The following is a 22,888-nucleotide window of genomic DNA, read 5'->3' as shown; positions in this document are numbered from 1 at the left end:
ACCTAGTTTGAACTTGCTTCTTTTTTTCTGTCTTACACTGTATTTGCACTGTGTTCAATACCATAGGCCTTACTGGCATGACTGGGAATTTACAGAAATATAAATTCTTCTTCAACTGATATCATAAATGTTGTGGAAAGCAGAATTTCTGAAGGAAGAGGGGGTCAGGTGTGATCTCTACTGGCCTAGTCTTTCCTTGATGACTTCACTTGTATAAGAGCATGCTGTTCTATAGAAACGGAGGAATGGTCTGATCTGAGCAGGGCAAATAATGAGGCCTGCTGGCAAATGAAATAGTGAGCCTAACATCAAGCTGTAAATGAGCAGAAATGAATACGCTGTCAGAAGCCACCTTGTGGAGAGACTTAACAAAAGTGTTTAGTGAATGCAAAAGATCTTGCACCCAGAGAAGGTAGGAGGGACCAGCACAGATTCATAGCAGTAGGTATTCATCACCAAAACCTCCTCTTTTGAACACTGTTGGATTTAATTAGTACAAAATAAATAAGTTTACATTTCAACAGCAATTTATGTGCAAACTCACAGAGGAGAGGAGATTTGTGGTTTCTGTTTTGTCTAAAGCCCAAAGGATGCTAATAAATGAATGCATAGTAGGAAGTGCTTTTGTTCTCTCCTTTGTTGTTACCCTGGGAAGGACTACAGTTACTTGTTCCACTGTTCCCCAGTGGACAAACTGTGCTAAATGGTGGAAGAGGTGATCTTTGTAAGCTTTGAGTAGACAATTTTATCTAATTGACCATGGAATAAACATGAGTTTAATGTCTCAAATAAGTTTACGAGGAAAAATCATTGTATAAAATGGCCATGGCTGCCTGCCAGCATTAATAATATAACTCACTCTCCATGACCAGGTGGGCATGACAAAAAGTCATCCTTGATGTCAAGGAATGGAACTCTCAAGTGCTGTGTTCATCTTTCCAGTGTTTGCAGAGCTTTCTAACCCGGGGTGGTGGTTGGACTGAGGCTGGCAGGAGCAGGGGCTGTTGCGCTGTGTGGTTGCTTGTGGTCACTGAAGGGATGGCTGATTCTGGGTCTTTATCAAAGAAGGCAGTTAACAATTGTGAGTGGTGTGATGGCCATAGTCTCAGCCCACTCAGCTGTCCCTGAGCATCAGAAGCTGGGGGTGAGCAGTAGCTGGTGTTACTACAAGTACTGCTAGTAACTTGCTAGTTACTACAAGTACTGGTAATGGCTCCTCCCAGCAACTGCTGTCTCTTGCCCCAGTTGTCTGATTGTTTTGGCAGGCAGCAAAAATGCCATCTTTCAGCTACAATAAATTCTATGATACATAAATACTAATATATACTAATATTAATATATTCTAGCATTTAAGAATGCTTAATGATTAAGGCTCCAAATTGGCAGTATTTTAAAAATAGAGCAGACTGCACTACATAATGACATCTTTGCAAAGGATGAGGAAATCTGAAACATGAGCAGGAAATATGGCCCTATAAAACAAAATTGCTGAATTCCCTTACCGTAGGAAGGGGAAGACTGTTAAACAGAAGAGAGAAAAGTGCAGCATCTTCTACGGCATCTGCTCTACAGGCCTATCGAAAAATATCTCTGCATCGGCTAAAAGTCTTGCTATCACGATCCACTTCAGCAATGACTACAGTGCCACTGTGGGGTAAGTCGGTGGAGATGAGGGTCTGTCAGCTCGCACCTGTCTGGGGCAGCATCGCTGCAGAAAACGGTGCGTGCAGTGCGGGAGTGGATGGTGTGACGTCAAGAGGAGTCGACTTCTCTACCCTGGCGCCTCCTGAGCGCTCCCTTGGCCGCGAAGGCTCCTTCGAGAGGGCCCGTGGGTGTGGAACAAGGCCGGGCCCGGGGACGGAACGGGACGGGGAGCCGCGCGCAGGGGCAGAGCCGGCCCGGCCCCTCCCGCCTCTCCCCGCCGGCGAATCGCGGGGCACCGGCGCGGGGGTGGGACGGCGTCAGCAGGGCTGGGCCCGCGGCGCAGTGCGGGCCTGGCCGAGCGCCGGATGTCGCCGAAGGTGAGGCTGCCGGGCGGGGCGGGGAACGGTGAGTGCTGGTGCCGGTGGGCGCAAGGGTCTCCGCTCAGAGGCGGCTTGGGGCGAACGAAAGGCCCGGGGCTGTGAGGGGCCGGCGGCCCCGCCCCGCGGCGGTTGCGCAGCACGGCTCATTCTCGACTGACACAAAGGCTGGGGAAGCGGCGGCTCTCGGGCGAGCTCGGGGTCAGGGCCGGCCTTTCCCCGCGACGCTGGTGACTGTGATGTTTTTGGAGCACTCGTTACCCGACGCAGAAAAAGGGGAACGAGATTCTGCTAAAAAAAACCCAAAACGCAAGCATTACTTTCGGCGTAGCGGTGCTCAGGAGGAGTAGTGATGGCCGGTCCCTGTCTGCCAAGCACGCTGCCTGTGCGTACACGTTTGCGCGGAGAGCCGGCAGCAGAGCTAGCATCACCTGGCAGAGTGTGAGGCACAAAAGTTGGTATAACAAACATCGACTGTCAAATCACAAGTAACTGTTGACAATGAAGGCTAACAGCCACACTAAAGGAGAGCTTTCCTGCTTTGACACTGTTGTGATCACCAGGTAGATTTGCCTGAGGACAGGAGTTGTCTTCCTGTGTACGGTTTGTAAGTTGAGGAAAAAATGGGTGGTGAGGAATACAGGCTCAGTTCCTAGTTTTGCACTGACTTTCTGCTGGACTGGTGACATGCTGTCAGTTATAGCCTTTCATTCCAGGTAGTTACAGATCACCGTGTGTATTTTTGAGCCATGTATAGGAGTTCTTTTGTCACTAAAATGTTGCCACTTTCGGCTTGCAATACAATCTCTTCGCAATACACAGGACAGAGCAGGAAGATAAAGGAGGATCTAGTATGAACTGAAACTAATAGATGAGGAGATAATACCTATATGCAAATGGTAAGGTATAATAGTGGTGAAGGGAGCTGCTAGCACAGCTGCGTTGTCATGTCTCTCTGAAAGGGTTGTTAGAGCAACTGTCATGACTCTGATTGGATTTTTGTTACGCATTCTTTTAGGTATCTCTCTTCTAATTTTTAACAGATTCTCACCGTGACGAAGTTACTTTGTCCTGAAGGCTAATAAAGGTACTCCTGCAAAGTAAGTACTCTGTGAGAGACATGGGTCATAAGAAGTTTACAGTAAGTTGCAGAAACAGTGTCAAGGGGAATGCTGGTGCAGACATCTTAATGAAGTCTCCATACACTTTTTTCAGTTGGTCTGCATTGGGGACTTAGTGGTTAACGAGCTTCCCCAGCAAGATGCAGCTTGCTGTTAGTGCTGTGTGAGACGGGGGTTGTCAAGGTGTGTAGCTGCAATTATGAACTGCCTGTTCTCTCTTATGTGATGTGCATCTTGGTCTGAAGAGGAGCAGTCTTGAGGAAACCCTTGATACAACGTTACCAATATTTCAGTAGATATCTTCTCACTCTCATCCTTCCATCTTCTCCTCAGGCCCCAAGTGCACTCAAGTTACCCCAACTGCAGTCTTCTGTGAGTTGCTTGGCATTTAGTTTTGAATTGTGCAGTGTTTTGTGTTGTGCAGTGTGTCTCTGGATGCCTGCGTGGAGCTGGGGATTGGTCTGTGTAGGGCATCATCCACCACGCTTAACAACTATTGCATCAGGGTGATGTTAAACATGGGCTTACGGAGTTGTGCGTTTGAGAATAGTTGGGGATATGCAACAAAGAGTGGCTTTGTCTAGACTGAGGGCTACAGGAAGAAAGACCAATGTGTGAAATGTGCCAGAGGAAGAAGCAGAAAATGTGAGATTTGTGGGAGTTCTGTACAGTACAAAGTAGTAGAACAGCTGGGAGTTTTTTCTCCTGGGGAACTGCAATCAAAAAAATAAGAGACTTGTTTTGCTTACTAGAGTGCAGCTGTGAGGATTTTTCTGAAGAACTATGGGGTGATGTGGAGCCATTCTTTTGCAGCAGGAACCTTTGATCTGTGAGCAAGGAAGCATAAAGAAAAGGTCATAAACTGTTTCCATTTCTGGCAAAAAGAGGCGAGAAATCTCATGTGATTTTGTTTAGGCAGTTGGTCTGTTGGCATCTATCTGATGCTATTTTGGAAACCATTTGGGTGTTTCACCCACCACACTGTGCACACTTTGGCTATAGGAGTGACTCTGATGAGATCCAAGGAGTCTGTCCAGCATGCCATTAATCACTGAAAGAGGAGTAGCAGTGCTGAGGGTGGCTTGTGGGGTATATATTTTCTTCTCATGAATTAGTTTGAAAATTCAGTTCCTAAGGATCAGACCCTGTCCTTGCAACAGAGATATCTCTGCTGAATTCAGAAATGTAAATAGGAAGAAAACTGAAATTGGACATTGCAAAAAAGTTTTGCATTAAGCCTTGGCCTCAGCATAGGCAGCAGGAATTGGTAGGATCAGTACTGAAAGGGTTTTATACCAAAATGATTTCATGTGGCACCAGGGGTCTGGATCTGCTGCCAAGCCACAGCTTTGTTTTATTGTAAACTTAGAGTGAGGTTGAGATGTATCTTTTTAGCTTGAATGAATTTAACTCAAGTGAATTCTAGATAAAGAAAAACCCACTGCTGTTATGGAAACTTATGGGAAGTGTGACATGTCTGTTAATTGTTATAAATATTTCAATCTATGGTGATGGTTGGCAATGCCTAGGTAACCAAGATAGCATCTCTGGTGTCTCATTTGTGCAAAGACGGGGGAGACGTGCTCGTAAAACACCTTGTGTTGAGAGATGGAAAGAGGAGGTTGTAAATAATACAAAGGCCATACTCCATATGTGAAGCATATGCTGAAGTTACTTGAACTTCAGCAAAAGAAATTAAGCAAGTTTTTCTTACTCAACCATTGTGTTCTGAGCTATTTGTCTTCCAGACCCTTACCCCTGATGATTCCACCATCTGCAACAAGCCCTGTCAGTGATGCTGCACTCTTGACAAGCATGGCTTCTCAGGAAGTGTGGAGGTCACCAGTTCCAGGCTATTCTGGATTGGCCACACGGCACATAAGTCATCGGGCCAACAACTTCAAGAGACATCCAAAAAGAAAAAAACATATCCGCCCTTCGCCACCACCACCACCAAATACTCCATGTCCCGTTGATTTGGCTGACTTTGGGGATCTCCAGCCTCAGAGGTCTTTCTTGGAGCTCCTGTTCAATGGGTGCATTCTCTTTGGGCTTGAATTCAGTTATGCCATGGAAACAGCCTATGTTACCCCTGTGCTGCTTCAGATGGGGCTTCCAGACCAACTGTATGGAATGGTGTGGTTCATCAGCCCTATATTAGGTAACTTTGGTTTACACTGTTTCTTCCCTCTTATTTTTTCCACTACATGGGGGTTATTTTTTTGTTTTCTCTACCTCAGCTGTTCATAAGTATATTCCGTTGAGGTTAAGAAGCACTAGCCATAATTTTAGGCAAACAAATTGGAGAGTAATTCTTGCTGTGTCTTGCATGAAATAGGCCAAGTGTGCTCAAAAGATCTTTTTGTTTTAATAGCTTCTCAACCTCTTAAAGCTTTTGTGAGGGTAAGCTTTGGTGGTTCTGTTCCCGTATTTAAAAAATAGCAAAAGAGGATCAGTGTATCCATTTATGTCCCTATGAAAAAAAGCGTACAGAGACAGCTCCCATGGGTGCGTGAAAAAAAAGCAGAGTTGGGTTGCCCTGTTCTGTTTAACTTCCTGAAACAAATAAGGTGTTCCAGTGGTGAAAGACCATCGACCACTGCTATTATGGGCATTGGATTACATGCCTTAGCATGGAGGCAGGGCTGGGAGTGTATCCATTACTGCTTTTGTACTCATGATACTCTTCATAAGAAGAAATAGGCCTCTACTAACAGGCTGGCTCAGATTAATATGTTCACCTTTCCTACTCACAAATTTGCGTGCTATCTTCCAAGCTAATCCTGCAGGGGATCTCCCATCTGATGTGGGATAAATGAAATAGCTTGTGAGGAACAGAGTGCTTGAGAATGTATAACTGTTGTACTCTGACTCTTCACCAAGTGTCAAACTCGTTATTATTGATGCAGAGTGAACTACCATATCAGTGAGCAGCAGCAAATTATGTTATTCAGTCCCTTTCCTGGGGGATGCCAGGCAGGATGCTGTGTGTGACCCTAGATGACTGGTGCTGACCGAGGATATCACTGTGCTATAGTGTCCTGCCTTTAACTGCCTTTTAAGGCCTCTCTGAAACAGGCTTTTAGAAAAATCCTATTTATTGGTGATTCCTTTTTTCTAGGATTTTTGCTACAGCCTTTGTTGGGAGCCTGGAGTGACAGATGCACATCAAGATATGGGAGAAGAAGACCTTTCATTCTGGTCTTAGCAGTAGGTGTGTCTTTTAGAAACTATGGGCATAACAGTTGTAAACATTATGCATCTCTCTTCTGTTACATCCACTGTGGCACTAGCCCCTGAAGTGTGGGGCATTGTGGGTCTGAAGAAGGTGATGAGTGACACCGAGGTTATGCTTTCACAACTGGAGATCTATACATAAAAGCTTCACAGAGTCTGAAGGGATGATGTTTCTGAGGCTCAAGAATGTGGGGTTTTTTTGCCAAAACAAACTCGAGACATTTGTTAAGCTCAGACACTGTGTATCCTATAAGCCATGCTCATTTCCCAGGCTGTGTTGATCTGAACAAGAGCAATTAGTGCTTGCCACAAAGCTGTGCAGGTAATATAATGCCTTTGGAGCCTGGAGCTCTGCAGGCTTCTTTTACATACAAGCAGTGACTGATTTTGATTTGGTTTTATTCCCAGGAGCATTGCTTGGCCTCTCACTTATGCTGAATGGCAAAGATATAGGGAGTGCCTTATCTGACACTGAGAATAACCACAAATGGGGGATCATTCTTACGGTCTGTGGTGTTGTCCTCATGGACTTCAGTGCAGATTCAGCAGACAATCCCAGTCATGCCTACATGATGGATGTGTGCAGCCCAGTGGATCAAGACAGGGGCCTCAACATCCACGCTTTGTTAGCAGGTATGCTTCCTTGGTACTGCCTGGGTGATGTTAACCCTAAGTAAACAAACCCTACTGTGAGAAAGCGGAGTCTAAATCACTGGTCTTTTCCTGTATAAACATAATGACCAAATGTGGCGGAGATGGCACTAACTAACTTCGGAAAAAACCTTCTACTTACTGCAAAAGGCTTTTGTAACTACCACAAGTCAAACAAGACTGGTTTGTTCATCTGAAGGTCCCTCACATAATTTATAACTCCTATGAAAACAAAATCATCCGTTGAGGGAGGAGGTTTAGCTTCCTACAGGCGTGGAATATGTGTCCTTTAATTGCTCTGTTGGAAGGGAAAGTATATACTGGGTGCTGTGATCCCTCACTGCTGTCATCTTCAGTTGTACTGCCCTGTTCTAGGAAACTATTTCACACTCTTGAATGTGTTCATAAGTAAGAAAGGATAGTGTTTTAAGGCTCTCACCATGTGAATGGAGTGAGAGACGTACCTGGTGCTCTCACAACTCCCATGTTCATCAGTAGCGATGCAGTGGCAGTTTTGTACGCTGTCAACACATTGCTGACTAATGAGCTTGCTTCGCTTCTGAAGTGATTCAGTCTGTCTTGGATGCAGTTAGATCTGCGTTCCTCTAACTGAGTGAGGAAAATGGATTTTCACTTTCAGGAAAACAGTCTTAGCTGAATGATTGCAGAGCCTTGTCATAAGGCTGGTGGACACTTCTGTTTACGGACTGAAATATCTGAAGGTAAGGTGTTTTGTTCTTGGCAAAGAAAGAAGTATTATTTTTAGTTATTTGTATCATCACTTTTACAGCACTTTCTCCCTCTTTTTGTACCGTGCTGGTACTCCAGACTGTCCCTGTGGCACAGGTAACTGTGTTTATTACTGCATTTGAAGAGAAAAGAGGTTGAATGGTAAAACAGAAATAACATGTTGGATTCCACTCATGAATCATTAGACAAATGATGCCACGCTGCTATTGACTTGTGGGATTGCATAGGGAAGATAATCTTGGCTCTGTTTTTCCACCAGGTCTTGGAGGTGGCTTTGGTTATGTTGTTGGAGGAATACACTGGGATAAAACCAGTTTTGGAAAAGCTGTAGGAGGGCAACTTCGCGTCATCTATCTCTTCACCTCAGTTATACTGGCTATTGCTACTGTGCTGACTCTAATTAGCATTCCAGAAAGACCCTTAAGGTCCTTTAGCCGGAAGAAAAAGGTGATGAAGAGTCCAAGTCTTCCTCTCCCTCCTTCTCCACCTTTCTTCTTTGAGGAGGGTGTAAATGAAAACTTTGCTTCTCATAACTCAGCTCACTTACATGCAAGTTTTTCAAGTCCCGTTTCCCCCATCAGCCCACTCACGCCAAAATACGGGAGTTTTGTCAGCAGAGACAATTCTTTGACGGGAATAAATGAGTTTGCATCATCATTTGGGACTTCAAACATTGACAGTGTGCTTATAGACTGTTTTACAGGCGGGCACAATAGTTATGTAGCACTTCCAGCTAGTTTGGCCAGGCAGCCTGTCAGTGTTAGCTTTCCTCAGGTGCCTGATGGCTGTTACCAAGGAGAATATGGAGTTCTGGAGCAAGGGGAGAGCAGCATAACACCTGACAGCGACTCACTAAGAGTGGGCTCACTGGATGCAATAAAGCCACGGTCGTCAGGGATCTTGAAAAGACCTCAGACCTTGACCATTCCAGATACCGCAACAGGACACTGCACAGAGAGTAACAGAAGAAGAAATGTAACCTTCAGCCAACAGGTAAGAGCAGGAAATCAATGATACGATCATGTAAACCTGAGCATAATTAATCTCTTCATATAGTTTTAAACATGTGGTTCACAAATTATTCATTAAAGACTGCTCATAACAGCTTGTTCATATAAGTCATTATGGAAACAGCACACCTGCTATGACTCTTATCAGTAAAATAGTGGGTAGAATGTGAATTATGACTGGCAGTCTGTCAGCTGCCTTTGTTAAGATGGCAGAAACGGGAATGTCCCACTCTTATCAGATCATGTGTGAGAGGTAGGTTGGGATTTTTGATCCCTGCTTTACCACCAAGGGAGCTACCATGCGAGAGCAGAAAAGGACACATTTTTATTGAGCCTATATCTTCCCTTTCCACAGAAAGACCTGCAAGATAGGGCCAGGGACAGGATTCTCCCATGAGCTTCTCCTTACGGCAGTCATTATCTGGTTCCATCAGGGAGGTGAGGGGTGAGGTTTCCCTTACTGAGGGATAAGACTTGACCTCTCCTTCCACTTGTTGGCGATAACTTGGAATATCTGAGACCTTTGTATGATGTATCATTTTTTAGGATCTGGGGTGAGGTAAACTGTCCTCTGTTATTTTTTGGATTGGTTTTGGGATTTGCTTGGGGTTTTTGGGGGGTGATGCTGTTTTCTTGTTTGGTTGGTTTGTTGTTGCTGTTGCTGTACTTTGACCTGATTTGTGAGATCAGACTTTGTTAGGGCCAGGATTTTACTTACTGTGCATGTAGAGGTTGAGCATCAAGGTTAGCAAGCAATGAGAATGTGTTTCAATTAAAACCAGCTTCTTCTTCCTCAGTGTCTCTATAACTTCAGGATCCAAATTCACCTAAATGTGGGTACAGCTCCTATAAAATGCAGTAGAATTTATCCATTCCTTATACTACAGTCTGGATGTAGTTGCCAAGTATCCTAGTGAAGTGAAGAGTACTGCTTCAAGTATAGTGAAAGCTGCAGGGCAGTGCTGCCATTGAACACTTGTTCCGAGGCTGAACTTACAGTTTAGCCCAATACAGTTAATCTCTGAGTCATCATACTCCAGCAGCAGAGTTTATCTTTCAGATGATCAGATAGGTGTGCAATACTGCATACATTTGCTTAGGGGATGTTTGGGTTTTTCTTACTGTGCTTGTTGACCTGGGAGTTCTTATGGTGCAGGTTGCTAATATCTTGCTGAATGGTGTTAAGTATGAAAGCGAGCTGAATGAATCAGACGAGACCTCTGAGCAACCACTCTCTGTGAAACTGCTTTGTTCGACCATCTGCCAGATGCCCAGGACTCTTCGTAACCTCTGCATCAACCACTTCTTAGGTATTCAGAAAGTGCCCTCTTCTACTTCACAGGGAAGTAGCTCTGCACTACCTCGGGTGAATCTTTTTCAATATTTTGCCTGTTGCTGCAATGGCTGCTAACTAGGGAGGACTTGATTTGTTCCATATACAGTTCCATATACAGTTTGCTCTGTATACAGTTACCAATACTGTTACCTTCTGATCCCCTTAGTTTCTTAGAACACCGAGAAAGGAAGAAAAATACCAAAACACCCCTACGAAACAGTAAAGCCTGTGTTCCTAGAAAGGGAGTAACAGTGGCCTAAATCAGTGCATCTGTTAAGTAGAACGTTTACACCAAACGGAAAGCCAAGATTAGTTGCATTTCCCTGCTTACACCTGAGACTAGCGTTTGCTTTCCTCCCTTTGACAGCGCATGTTTCTGAGTCCCAGAACAGGCCACGAGGAGGTGGCAGTGCAGAAGTGCCTGTAGCCAGTAATGTTACCTTTACTCTTAACCAGTGTGTGACTGATGATTAGGAAGGGCTTGCAATCAATCCAGTGTACACAAAATTGGACAGAAGATGCCAAGTAGTTAATACTCAGTGGCTATGAAAGGAATTAAGAGATTGTCTGCGTTCATGGCCTCGATACCAATTTTTAAGTAGACTTTTTGACTGTGTCAGAGGCACTCTGGAGGCTGCAACCATGATATAAGAGGCCCTCCTTCCAGTTCTATATGGGAGAATAACAGCAACCTGAAATTACTATGGGATAAACAACTCTGTTAAACTGAGCGTTGTGTCTTGTCAGCTGAAGTTGTGTCCTGTCCTGAAGGCAGCACAGGCTGCCATCATCTATTTTTCTGTCTTGCTAAACCAGTACATTGTGACCTTTGTTCAGCCTCTAGCATTCCACTTTGGAATTCAGATGGTAAATCTTGGTCTTTAAAATCCTGAATGTCTTTAACAAACATTGCAGCATAATGCACGGGGAACAGTGATCTCAGATAAATGTGGCTGTGTGTATTACTGGGTGTGTTTTGTAACATAGCTGATAACATCCATACAGGCTTACAAGGGGAAAGGATACTCTGAAATCCTGATAGGTTATTTCTCACTTCTTTCAGGATGGCTTTCGTTTGAGGGGATGTTACTTTTCTATACTGACTTCATGGGAGAAGTAGTGTTTCAAGGGAATCCAAAAGCACCTCACAACTCAGATGAGTATCAGAAGTACAACGCTGGGGTCACCATGGGCTGCTGGGGAATGTGCATCTATGCATTCAGTGCTGCTTTCTATTCAGGTACTTGGTACAACCATCTTAACTGCTGCTGTGAGAAAAGATATACACTTCCCTTAAAAGTTGTGTTTCTGCAACAGGTAGCTCGGTGTTTATGTTGCACATAGCCTACCAGCACAAGTTCTGAAGCAGAGTGTTCTTTTTCATGGTTAACTGTATTATGTTATAACTAACATAACTATATTATGTTAGTTAGCTTGGCCTGCATTGACAGTAGATGATGTCAGCAATCCAATAAAAACACATCTTTCTTAGTATGTAGTTCCTTTCACAAGCAGCATTTTCAGTGTACATTGAATCCAGAAATACATGCAGCCGCCATAGGCACTCAGTGCCTGTGTTTCCCCAGCAGAGCGCTCAGGTGTCATGCACCACCCCAGCACTTTGTCATGTGTGCCATACGTCTGCCTCCCCACCCCCACCAATTCCTATGTACCCCTCTGGGACATCGGCACTGCTAGGCTTCAGCTCTGCCATACCCTCCATGAACATAGGGCAGAAAGGCTGCATCAGAGCAACAGGATTTGGAAGGGGCCCTTGGTGCTCACATGCAAGCCACCAATTACTCAGAGGCATAATGGTTGCCACTGAGATGTGGCTGCCTAACTGCTGGACTACAAGGCCTCAGATGCACTGACCGGCTGGCACCGGAGAGGGATGCAGTTCAACCAGAATGCCATTCCATTTTCTTGCAGCCATGCTGGAGAAGCTGGAGGAGCGGTTCAGCACACGGACGCTGTACTTTGTGGCATATTTGGCCTTTGGGCTGGGCACGGGCCTGGCCACCCTCTCCAGAAATGTCTATGTGGTGCTGTCACTGTGCTCTACCTACGGCATTCTGTTCGCTACGCTCTGCACATTGCCCTACTCCCTGCTCTGTGACTACTACCAGAGCCGTGAGGTGAGCCTTGGGCCAGGGAGGGGAGAGAAATTCCTGTGACACCCCCTTATACTGTGTCTGTGTCCCCCGCAGTTTGTAAGCTTGCAGGCAGAGGGCATGCGACGTGGGATGGGCGTTGACATCTCCTTGCTGAGCTGCCAGTACTTCCTGGCACAGATCCTCGTGGCTCTGGCCATGGGGCCCCTGACAGCGGCTGTGGGCAGTGCCAGCAGTGCCATGTACTTCGCCAGCCTGGTGTCCTTCCTGGGCTGTCTCTTCTCTTCCCTCTGCGTCACCTACGAGCTGCTGCCCACCGAGGAGCTGCCACCTGCTGAGGAGCAGCGTCCACTCTTGCCCCATGCGCAGAATGAATAAATGGGAGAAGCTGCCACAGCCTCTGCTGCCTCATTGCATCACTGTCAGCCTTCCTATTGTGGCATAACAGGTTTGTGCACCCCTGGGATGGCAGCAGTGGGCATGGCACATTGCGAGAAAGGTCTGCACTGGCTTTGCTGAGCTTTCCCCTTCCTGTGGGAAGGTGAGGTCCTTCCCCTGAGGTGGCAAAGGCCTGTCTGTGCCCCTGGGGCCACAGCAGCAGGAAGTGGTGGGACCATTCCCTCGAGCTGCCTCGTAGTGCTGTCATTCCCAGGGGAACCAGTGGTATTGTCCAGCATGAGGCAGGAGGCCTAGAAGTCTGGTACCTGGGCAGGGCAACCTCAGTCTCTCGAGTGGCAGAGAGCTGCTGGGCTGGGCTGGGCTGCACACACCGCTGTGGGTACTGCCACTGTCGGAACAGTGATCTGCCAGTCTGGTGGGCAGAAGGTGCCATCTCATGGCCAGGCAGAGCCCGATCCTCCATCGCCAAGGGCAGTGGTGATTCTTGGGAAGCTTTTGGGAGCTGTGGGTCCAACCTACAGCCTCTGCCTGTGGTAGGCTGGGCTCTGGAGGGTGCTTTCCAAAACTTTGGAAAGGCTGAGAGCAACTGGTCCTGCTTGGGTGGTATAAGTACTCTGTGAAGTGCCATGGTTGGACTTCTGGTTGCACAGAGCTCCCACCAAGTGCTACGAGAAACCACTGTGGGCTGAAAGTGGCATGGCCTGGTTCCCAAACCCTGCTTGTTAGGTCCTGGCTGTGGTCCTTGGTAATGTTTGCCAATATGTGCAGATTTCCTTCCACATTAGACTTTTAATTAAGGCTACAGGGGTTTGTGATGACCTAGCAGGAGGATGGAGAGTTGTCCATAATCCAGCTGTGGGGAGAAGGGTCTTTTTCCATCAACCTCTTTTGGGTAGAAGCTTAGTCTCAGAGCTAAGCTGAGTATTTAAGAAAAATAATTTGTACGAAAGCCTTCATCACATCATCTTTGTTTATATAGTTTTACCTTGTGACATTTTAAAATCTGCATGGGGACCAGCAAGTAAGTGCTTGTCAGCTAGAACTACATCTTCCATATCTCAGTAAAACTAGTAAAAGGGCTTTGGGTTTCATTATCTGCGAGATTTCTTAATTATTCCGATTTTAGAAGGTGGTAAATATGTGAGAACTTGTAAAAGTTCTAGTTAAGGCCAGGAGTTAATTTTAAGTCAGAAATAAAATTAAAACTATTTCTAAAATCCCTATCAGTCTGCTTCTGTATTTGGGTAGGCAGCCAATGTTTACCAAGGCTGATGGACACTTTGATGTTTACATGTGCATGGCATCCCTGTAAAGGTTATTTTTGCTTATCTGGTCTTTAGGTCTTGAATAAGGGTTGTCACGGGAGGGTCACTCCTTTTAAATGAGTTGTACTTAATTGTACACCTAAGTTTATTCTGATGCTTGATCTATGATGCCAAGATGAAATAATTAGTGTAATCCTTAGCTGTTGTGGCTTACTATACTTCTGTGCTGAAAGCATAATACACAACTTGTAAGAACCCCTCCTTTTTTATCATCTGTTCCTCCTTTTTAAAAAATTTATTTTAGAAGCAAGTTTCATGTTACTCAGCATTGACTTAAATGGAGGAATACTATTAAGATTACAAAGTCAGGCACTCAGAGGTAAAGGATTATCATATTGATGAGTATGTTCATCTTTAATTTCATTTGGGCTTACGTACTGTCATATCTGCAGGAATATCTGTGATGTGCCATTTCCTTGATTATGGGACAGCTGTCTCCAAAAATGTTCAGGACAAAGCTGGAATAAAATAGCATGAGAAATTGTTGGTGCTTCTGATTTTTGACAATGTAAAAAGACTTGACTTTGGAAAATTTTTCTTTTCTTGTTGGTCTGCATTATCATCTTAATTTCTCTCCCTTCTCAAACTTTTAAACTCAAAAATTATTTTATTTCTTTGTTTGGTCCCACTAGCTAATGTGGTATCAGGTCTTAAAATGTTTTTTCCTCTTAAGTTTTGTAGCCTTTATTGCACTAAATGAATTGTGAGCACTTTCCTTTTCTAGGTAGCTGGAGCAGCAGATCACTTTGTTACAAGTGAAAATCTTCAAAATGTTCACAGAATTGATTAAATCAGTGTATCTGATAATAATGTTTGTCTCCATTACCATCATCTGTAAATATTATGAACGATGTTTATATAGGTATAAAACTCTTGCTATGCCTATATGCATTACCCGATAAAATATATATTACATTTTTTATTTTATGGGATATGGACTTTATTTTGCATATATATTAAAGTAGTGTTACATACATAGTACTTTTAAGTCAACATCATTCTGTGTTAATTTGGGTCTTTGAGCAGTATACTAGTGGCATCTGGAAAAAAAAATGGGGCCTGTCACCATCAAGTAGAGTTGCACCAAATCCATAGAAATAACTTTAAAAGTTATTACTTGCTTATTCTCTTCGTCATACATTTTGTATTTTACAGAAATTACTGTATACAATCCCTGTTGAACTGCGAGCTACAACGTGGTATCTAGCTTTTGGAATCCAAACACTTCAAATATTCTGTCTAAATCTGAAAATTTCTGGTTAGAAAAAGAGATGCACAAGTTTAGGCAGGAAAATGATGTTATGCTGTGCTGTTTTTCAGTGATACCTAAAGGTTAACTCTGAATAAGTCCGTATCATTAAAGACTGCTTTACAGCAATTATTTGTGTATGCTCATTAAGGTATTTGTTACAGATGTACAGAAGACGGGAAAATGGGGAGACTGACAGGGAAAACACTTTATCAGTTGTTGTCTCATGTCTGTAATGAAGCTAGCTGTAAGCATTTCAGCATGTGTCTGCAGTTCACTCGAGTTCTGCTGTGTCTCTCAAAAAAAGACAACCTAATGATTTAGGAACTTCTGCTGTATCTTTGAATGGAAAAAATGAGTCTTCTCAAGAATCAAATAGAATAAAATTGTATGACTGTATATATATATCAAGAAAAGCTATATTGGGAACTATTCAAAAGAGTTTTCTAGTCAATTTATTTTCTAGAAATGAGTAGTTAGTCATCTTGTACTCTATAGGAGATACACTTTATTTTATTAAAAGAAAGAATTTGTGTAAAAGGTAGCTTTCTTGATATTTGTTTTCCCTTCCTCAGACAGGGAGACAGTCTTAGGAGAGAGGAGAAACTTTTAGATGCCATTACCGTAATAACACCCAATGAATTGCATTAAGTCCAGTAAACATATTGAGAATTCTATGAGTACTGGGACTGAAATGCCAAGGGAGATCTCCAGCATCTGTTTAATTTATCTAAATAAACATTTTCCATACCTGTGGTTGTAAAGACATAATGATTCATTTAGCCCCACTTTCCTGCAGGGAAGGTTTTTGTTGATGTTCACTAGAGAAACGGCTGCAGCACCTTTCCATTGGCTATTCCTTTGCCCCAGACTGCTGCTTCTGTAGCAGGGTCAGTGGAGGGGAAGGTGCTGGTGAAAGTGGGCCTACATTTAGGTTGGCAAATTTCAGGCTGCAACACCCCAGACAACAGCAAAAGTTGTAGGGCAGCAGTGCTGGGACAGGCTAGAGTTGTGCCAAAATAAACCCCAAAGAAGCAGAAGGTGCATCTAAGGTAAGAGAGAGACTTTGGCAGGCGTTTTGCCTCTTGGAAGAGAGTCAAATATGTGATGTAAGAGTAAGACTCATAGCTCAACTTCAGGCGTGCCCTATCTCTCTTAAAATGAGACTGAAATCTTTCCCTTTTTCTCTCTGGAGAGGCCCAGAATCTCTCTGGAGAAAGTAAACAGAAATATAGCTGCACTTCCATTTTTCTGTGCCAGGCATCTCCTGAACCCTTGGACTGTCCTGTTACAGTAAATCAGAGCCAGGAGTCAAAACATTTGACAAGTAGAGCAGGCAAATGGAAACTGGCAGTAGCCATGCCATTGCTGCAGAGAGGGAGATGCTAGAGCCAATGGCATGCCTTTAGAAAAAGCTGTATGTGTCTCCTGGAACGGTTCTCTATGTGCATTAGAGCAGCAAAACCTCTTTTATCTCTGTGCACCAAATTTGGTCACAATAAACTTTGATTCAGAACGGAGTCTCTAGAAAGCAGCAGATGCACAGTGTAGAGTGTGCAGATGACACTTTAATGTGGTCATACACTAAGAGGGCAAGATGCTTCCTCAGGCCAGGGCCGGGCCTCTCGGCCGGCACGTCTGTCAGGGCCCGGCGCCGGTCCTGTCGGCAGAGGCAATGCCCGCCTGCTGTTCTCGCTGTCGTCTCTGGCGCAGCCTCTCGGCACCGGTCACCGTCATGGGGTGGAGCGGCAGGAACCCCGCAAGACCTGCCAACAGAGGTAGTGAGACGCGGCCGCTCCCGGCCACCCCCTCCCCGCCCTCTGCCGCCAGGCGCCCGACCCAGGCCTACCCAGGAGCTTCTCGGCGGGCCGGGAGAGCTGCGCGCCGCAGCCCAGCCAGTAGCGCAGCCGCTCCAGGTTGAGCCCAGCCACCCTCTCGCCGTGGACGTTGGGCAGCGGGTCGAGGCAGCCGAGCTGCTCCAGGTACTTCCCGTCGCGGGCGCGCTTGCTGTGCGCTGCCACGATGCGGAAAAAAGGCCGGTTGGCGCAGCCTCCGAGGGCGAAACGGATCACGACGTGCCCGCCACGGTAGCCTTTCAGGAGGCGGCTCCCTGTGAAGAAAGCAAGGTGGTCACGGGCCGCACAGGACTGCATGTCACGGGCCGCGCAGGGGCCGCTCACGGGCTCGGGACTCACCGAGCTGCACCATGACTCCCGCCCACTATTCGGCGCGGAGTGATGATGCAATAGGGGCCGTTTACAGTTCCCGCGCCTCGCGCCGGCCCCGCCCCTCGGCTCGCGCCAGATCTACCCGCCTAAAAGAGACCAGGTCTACCCCCTAAAAGAGAACAGGTCTACCTGTCAGACTCGGACACCAGGTCTACCGGCCCCTGAGGGAACGGGGGTGGGGCCACGCGGAGAGGCCGTGCCGGGTTGGGCGGGCAGAGCGGGCGGGGCCATCCCGGTGCAGCCTGTCCTGCAGCACCCCGGGGATGTCCCTGCAGCAGCGCAAGGGGTGCGGGGAGCGCAGCAGGGTGCAGTGAGCTGGGGCGGGGCTCTAGCCCAGGAGAGTGTGCATAATCCCCCAAAACCCGCACCCAAAACGAGCCCAAAACAACCCCAAAGCCCAGAGCCAAACGCCGCGGCATGGTGCTGGCCCCGCCCCCCGGCTCGCACTGGCCCCGCCCCCTGGGCGCCCGGCCCCGCCCTGCCCGTCTCCAAGAACGCCGCTGTCCCCGCAGGCTCCGCCGCCGCTCCCCCTTTCCCTTGTCCCGGGAGAGCTCCCGGACGGGACGTGACCGCGGAGCTCCCCCCGACCTTTCCCCGGCCCCAGCACCGCCCGCCGGGGCTGCGGCGGCGGCGGGAGCCGCGCGGAGGGGCCGGGCCGGGCCGGGCGGGCAGAGCGGGCGGGGCGGGGCCGCAGGGACAGCGTGGGCTGCGATTGGACGGAGGCGCTCGAGTGCTGATTGGGCAGCCCCTGCCGGGCCCGCGCAATTCAAGGACGGGCGGGGCCGTCGCAGCTGTGGCGGTTTGAGCGGGAGGGCTGAGCGGGGGGGCTGAGGGTGGGGCCGAGGGTGGGGCCGGTGCCGCTGCGGCTTTTTGAGCGTGAGGGCTGAGCTGGGGCCGCTGTGCTGGTCGGGGGGGGGGACAGCGCCGTGTCCTCTGTGCTCGTGGAATGGGGGAGCTGGGCGTGTTTGGGGCCGCGCTGTGCTGGGTTGGGGAGAGCGCCGTGTACTCTCTGCTCGTGGAACGGGGGAGCTGGGGGGTGTTTGGGGCCACGTGTGCTGGGCTGGGGGGACAACGCTGTGTCCTCTGTGCTCGTGGAAGGGGGGAGCTGGGGTGGTGTTTGGCTGTGCTGTGCTGGGCTGGGGAGAGAGTGCCGTGTCCTCTGTGCTCATGGAATGGGGGAGCTGGGGCGTGTTTGGGGCTGCAGGGGGGGGGAGAGTGCCGTGTCCTCTGTGCTCGTGGAACAGGGGAGCTGGGGCATGTTTGGGGCCGTGCTGGGCTGGGCTGGGGGTGGAGCGCCGTGTCCTCTGTGCTTGGGGGGGAGAGCGCCGTGTCTTCTGTGCTCGTGGAACAGGGGAGCTGTGCTGGGCTGGGGGGGGAAGAAAGCGCCGTGTCCTCTGTGCTCATGGAACGGCGGAACGGGGCGGTGTTTGGGGCCACGCTATGCTGGGCTGTGGGGAAAAAGCGCCGTGTCCTCTGTGCTCGGGGGAGAGCACCGTGTCCTCTGTGCTCAGGGGGAGAGCACTGTGTCCTCTGTGCTTGGCAGGAGAGCGCTGTGTCCTCTGCACTCGTGGAACAGGGGAGCTGGGGTGTGTTTGGCTGCACGCTGTGCTGGCCTAGGGGGAGAGCGCCGTGTCCTCTGTGCTCGTGGATTGGGGGAGCTGGGCCGTGTTTGGGGCCGCGCTGGGCTGGGCTGGGCTGGGGGGGAGCACCGTGTCCTCTGTGCTCGGGGGGGAGAGCGTCGTGTCCTCTGTGCTCGTGGAACGGGGGAGCTGGGATGTGTTTGGGGCCGTGCTGTGCTGGGCTGGGGGGAGAGCGCCGTGTGCTCTGTGCTCGTGGAACGGGGGAGCTGCGCTGTGTTTGGCTGTGCGCTATGCTGGGCAGCGGGGCTGGTTATGCCCATTACCTGCCAGGAAGCCCTGGGGGGAGCCATGGCAAGGCTTGAGGGGCTGTTGTTTTCTGGGTGTGTCAAGTTTGAAATCCCAGAGCCTCTCCCAGTGCGTGGTTATGAGGCAAAGGCTGCTCTAACTCAGTTTTTTGGTGCTGACTTAATGCTCGTTCTGTGTCAATTTCCAGCCTTCCTCGTGGTTTCCCCTGTTGCTGGTGGAGCGTGGCAAGTTGTACTTCCTGCTGGGAGAGAGGACCTTGGAAAGCTACTCTGCGACCACAGCTGTGCCGAGCCTGGGAGTTTGTACTGGTAAGAGCAGGGGTTATACTCCCAGTGAGGAACTGGGTTTTGCTGTTGGAAGGTGGAATATGCATGTGCCTTTTAAATCCAGGGAGAGACAGAAGCTGGGAGGGACCCTGAGTAGGTTTTGTGGCATGACAGCAGCTTCAAAAGACCTTGACTGTGGGTGAAGTGTCCAGGAAACGTTACTCCTTTTTTGCAGGGAGGCAGTTTGACAGGGGGGTGCTATCTAACCTCCGTATCCAAGTGTCAAGAAAAAAGGGGGGATGCTGTCTGAGTTTTGAGGTGTAACAAGAGCTGATACTTTTTGCAGGGGGCTGTTTTATGGAAACTGCACAGAGCTGAGCCAGAGGATTGAAAGGGACTAACCCAGTGACGTGAAGAAACAAGGAAGAAGAGAACTGAGGCAGCAGCCAAGCAGGTGAGTTCCTCTGTCAGCAGGTGAGTTGTCTTGAGGTTCCTCGGGCAGGCACTCAGAACTTTGGATGCTCCAGACAGAGAAGACCTTGTAAACCCCTTGATGAAGCCCCTCAGAAACCTTATCAGGGTAAGTGTATATGGTTGTAAGTGCTGGGGAATGTCCTGAGCGTGGAACAGGAATGCAGGGAACAAAATGAACCCTCACGGAATGCTGAGCCCTCCCATCATCTGCAGTGGAGGCACCTCTGTGTACAGTGTGGGAGCTGATGGCCAGGACCCCTGGTGGGCTGGGATCACTGCAGGGTGTTGTCAGCAAGGAATGCCTGGCTTCTAAAACTCACCAGCTGAGTTTAGAGGCTTCTTTGCCGAGCTGTTTTGAGGCAGCCAAATTGTACCCCCAGCAGGGACTCTCAGCCTGCTCTCCCATGGTTCCCAGGGATCTCTGGGCCTTCACGCCGGCACCGAGATGTTCTCGGGAAGGCCCTCAGATCCCCGGAGCAGTCTGGGACACGGGCAGGATCCCCCTGCATTTCGGGGGCAGATTGAGCCCCCCTGGAGGGACAGTGCTGTTGCTGCCCCCCGGGCTTGGACACTCGGAGGACTCCGGCACGCACTGAAAGGCTTCTTCGGGGAGCTCCTCCAAGTGCCCCAAGCTGGGGAGCTGAAAGCAAGGTCCCTGGAATGGATTCAGGCATTCCTGAGAGTATCAGAGGTGTAGCTGTCTGTCCTGGCCATGGAGCTCCGGAATGGACTGTAACTGGGTTATAAAAGTGGTGCTCCAACTGCAAAAGGAGTGTGGGATTGGAATTAAGGAATTAAGGAAAACGGTTGTGGCCTATGAAGGGCCAGGTTGGACAGTTGTCAAACAGTAGCAGAAGTGACTCTCCAGGTAGCCCAATATAAATATGAGAAGCGAAGTGGTCAAGTAAACCAGTGCATGCTGTGAGTGCAGAGGCAGGGATGGGTTGGGATCCCAAAAACTGGGATGGAGATGCTTGGGATTTAGCTGCTTTTGAGCGTGGTTCAGAGGGTGAAGTGTTTGCTGAAGCACAGCCAATAACAGGAGGGAAAGTGGAAGGTGACCCGGATGGTTATCCCGTCAGGCCTGATGTGGTGGAGGATTTTACTCAGCCTGAACTTCCTGGTGTTATGAAGAGGTTTAAAAGCAAAGGCCAGAGAGTCTGTGATCTCCTGGGCAGTTGGGCTGCATGAGCTGGGAGCCTCTGGGATCAGATTAGACTGGGCAGACAGGGAGCAGTTTGTCCCGTGGAGCTGGGCTGGGTTTGTTCAGGATGCCTTCGGAGGCAGGGCTGGAGAGGCTCCTTTGTTGGCTGTAGTGGTGGAAGGTTGTCCCAGGAGGGCTGGAGCCCTTCGACCTCCTGCTCCCCCCGTGAGCCCCGACGGGACCGTGCACTTGGCAATGGAGGGCCCCCCATTGCTGAGTCAGCGGTACCGGGGGCCGGCAGGGATGGGATCAGGATGCCGAGCTCCAGCCCAGGCAGGGCAGGAAATGGTGCAGCCACTGAAAGAAGTGAAGGCAGAGTGAGATGAAGGCCAAGCTCCAGCACAAGGGTGGGTGAGAAAAGCCCATGGCCCTCAGGTGGAGCTTTGAATTCCTTGGAAAAATGGATCTTGTCAAAGGGCTCAGGCCCTTGTGGGTGCTGGAGCAGAGGCCTCTTCAACTGATGGTCAGCCTAAAAAGGTGCAAGGACAGCAAGTTTTGACGATAGGATGAGGTGGCAAACAAGGTGAAGTGGTACAGAGAAAAGCTGAGCTTCAGATTGGTCCTCTGCCACAGCAGCCTTGTGGAGTGCTTATTGCTGTGCCTGACTGTGGAAGGGCAGTGGATATTTCCAAGGGCTGCCTTGTGCTGAGGAACACTGGGGTCAGTTCCCTTTCCCTGGGCAGGGCAGGCAGGGCATGTTTACCTGGCCCCCTCGAGTGTGGCTCCATAAGACTTGACCTGATCACCAAATGCAAACAGTAAATAGAGGGGGTCCATTGGTGACCTTTGGGCATCAGGTAGAACAACTCACTGCTCACCTCTGGGGGGACATATTTACAGCATTCTCACCGATAGGAAGTTTTAGAACACTTTATTCCATCCACTAATCATAGTAATTACACTGATTTTATGAACAATATGGAGTTGTTGTCTATGGTATCAACCCCAAGAAGTTGTTTCTTGCATGTCTCTGGCCTGACCAGGGATCAAAGGACCAAAGGGAAAGGATGAGAAGTTCCCCGAGAATTGCTGCCCAGGGGCTGCTGCCCCTGAGGAACAGGGTGAAGGCTGTCTGTGCTCAGGTGCCCTGGCTGAAGTGTGCAGTTGGTGTGAGTGTTGCTGGAGAAAGGCAGGCCAGGTGTGTGCAGCCGTTCTGTGCCCTCCACCCTTGTCCCTGCCAGGGCACCTGGCCAGCGCTCCAGGGGTGGCCAACTTGCCCAATGGCTGGACAGTGCCAGGCCTGGCCTAAAGCCGGCTTTATTGGTCAGAGTCTGGCCAGCGGGAGTCTCTTGGAGCTGCCCCGCAGCTTCCCCTGCGGATGGACACACCCATAGGAATTGTGGCAGGTCCCTGAGACTGTGGGATCGGCTGCACCGGGGCTGCCCAGCTGCCCTGTGGGCTGGGGGTGGAGCGTGAGGGGGCCGTGGGGGAGGGATTTCTGCTTAGCCACAGTTCTGTCTCTCGGGGCAGTCAGGATTTGATGCCTTGCTCATTTTCTTTTGCATCCCATAAATCTGTATCCGATGTGTTGGATTGTCTTTGTTTAAACTGTTCCTATTATTCTATGACCGGTGAGTTGTTTCCTTGAGTGCCCTGCCTGTCGGCACAACACCAGGT

The 22,888-nt window shown here is 48.7% G+C and overlaps 2 protein-coding genes and 1 long non-coding RNA gene across 20 annotated transcripts in view; 2 read left to right on the top strand and 1 right to left on the bottom strand.

Moving 5' to 3' along the window:
- Nucleotides 1-14,891, top strand: part of SLC45A1 (solute carrier family 45 member 1) — a 52,827-nt gene extending 37,936 nt beyond the window's left edge. For 6 of the 18 annotated variants that reach the window (XM_050322625.1, XM_050322623.1, XM_050322627.1 and 3 more), the window contains 9 exons: nt 1,508-1,654; nt 3,065-5,303; nt 6,264-6,356; nt 6,788-7,012; nt 8,040-8,773; nt 9,947-10,100; nt 11,190-11,366; nt 12,059-12,264; nt 12,337-14,891. In XM_050322625.1, the coding sequence (XP_050178582.1) occupies nt 4,805-5,303; nt 6,264-6,356; nt 6,788-7,012; nt 8,040-8,773; nt 9,947-10,100; nt 11,190-11,366; nt 12,059-12,264; nt 12,337-12,618 (2,370 nt within the window). In that variant the 5' untranslated portion in view covers nt 1,508-1,654; nt 3,065-4,804 and the 3' untranslated portion in view covers nt 12,619-14,891. Of the gene's footprint in view, nt 1-1,507; nt 1,655-1,685; nt 2,050-3,039; nt 5,304-6,263; nt 6,357-6,787; nt 7,013-8,039; nt 8,774-9,946; nt 10,101-11,189; nt 11,367-12,058; nt 12,265-12,336 lie in introns of those variants that run through there. The other 12 variants (XM_050322634.1, XM_050322637.1, XM_050322633.1 and 9 more) reach the window with 12 other exon arrangements.
- Nucleotides 14,880-17,546, bottom strand: MRPS16 (mitochondrial ribosomal protein S16). Its single transcript, XM_050322649.1, has 3 exons — nt 17,409-17,546; nt 17,063-17,323; nt 14,880-16,979 (listed from the first exon to the last, which is right to left on the bottom strand). The coding sequence occupies exons 1-3, from the start codon at nt 17,419-17,421 to the stop codon at nt 16,855-16,857; spliced, it is 399 nt and encodes a 132-aa protein (XP_050178606.1). The 5' UTR covers nt 17,422-17,546; the 3' UTR covers nt 14,880-16,854.
- Nucleotides 17,416-22,882, top strand: LOC126643893 (uncharacterized). Its single transcript, XR_007629826.1, has 3 exons — nt 17,416-17,590; nt 19,515-19,635; nt 19,940-22,882. It is a non-coding gene; the product is annotated as an uncharacterized LOC126643893 (long non-coding RNA).
- The last annotated feature ends 6 nt before the right edge of the window (nt 22,883-22,888 follow it).

This window comes from Myiozetetes cayanensis, unplaced genomic scaffold (genome assembly GCF_022539395.1).
Source record: "Myiozetetes cayanensis isolate MyiCay16 unplaced genomic scaffold, myiCay2020 scf28, whole genome shotgun sequence".
NCBI lineage: Eukaryota > Metazoa > Chordata > Aves > Passeriformes > Tyrannidae > Myiozetetes > Myiozetetes cayanensis.
This window is presented reverse-complemented; position numbering and strand designations above follow the sequence as displayed.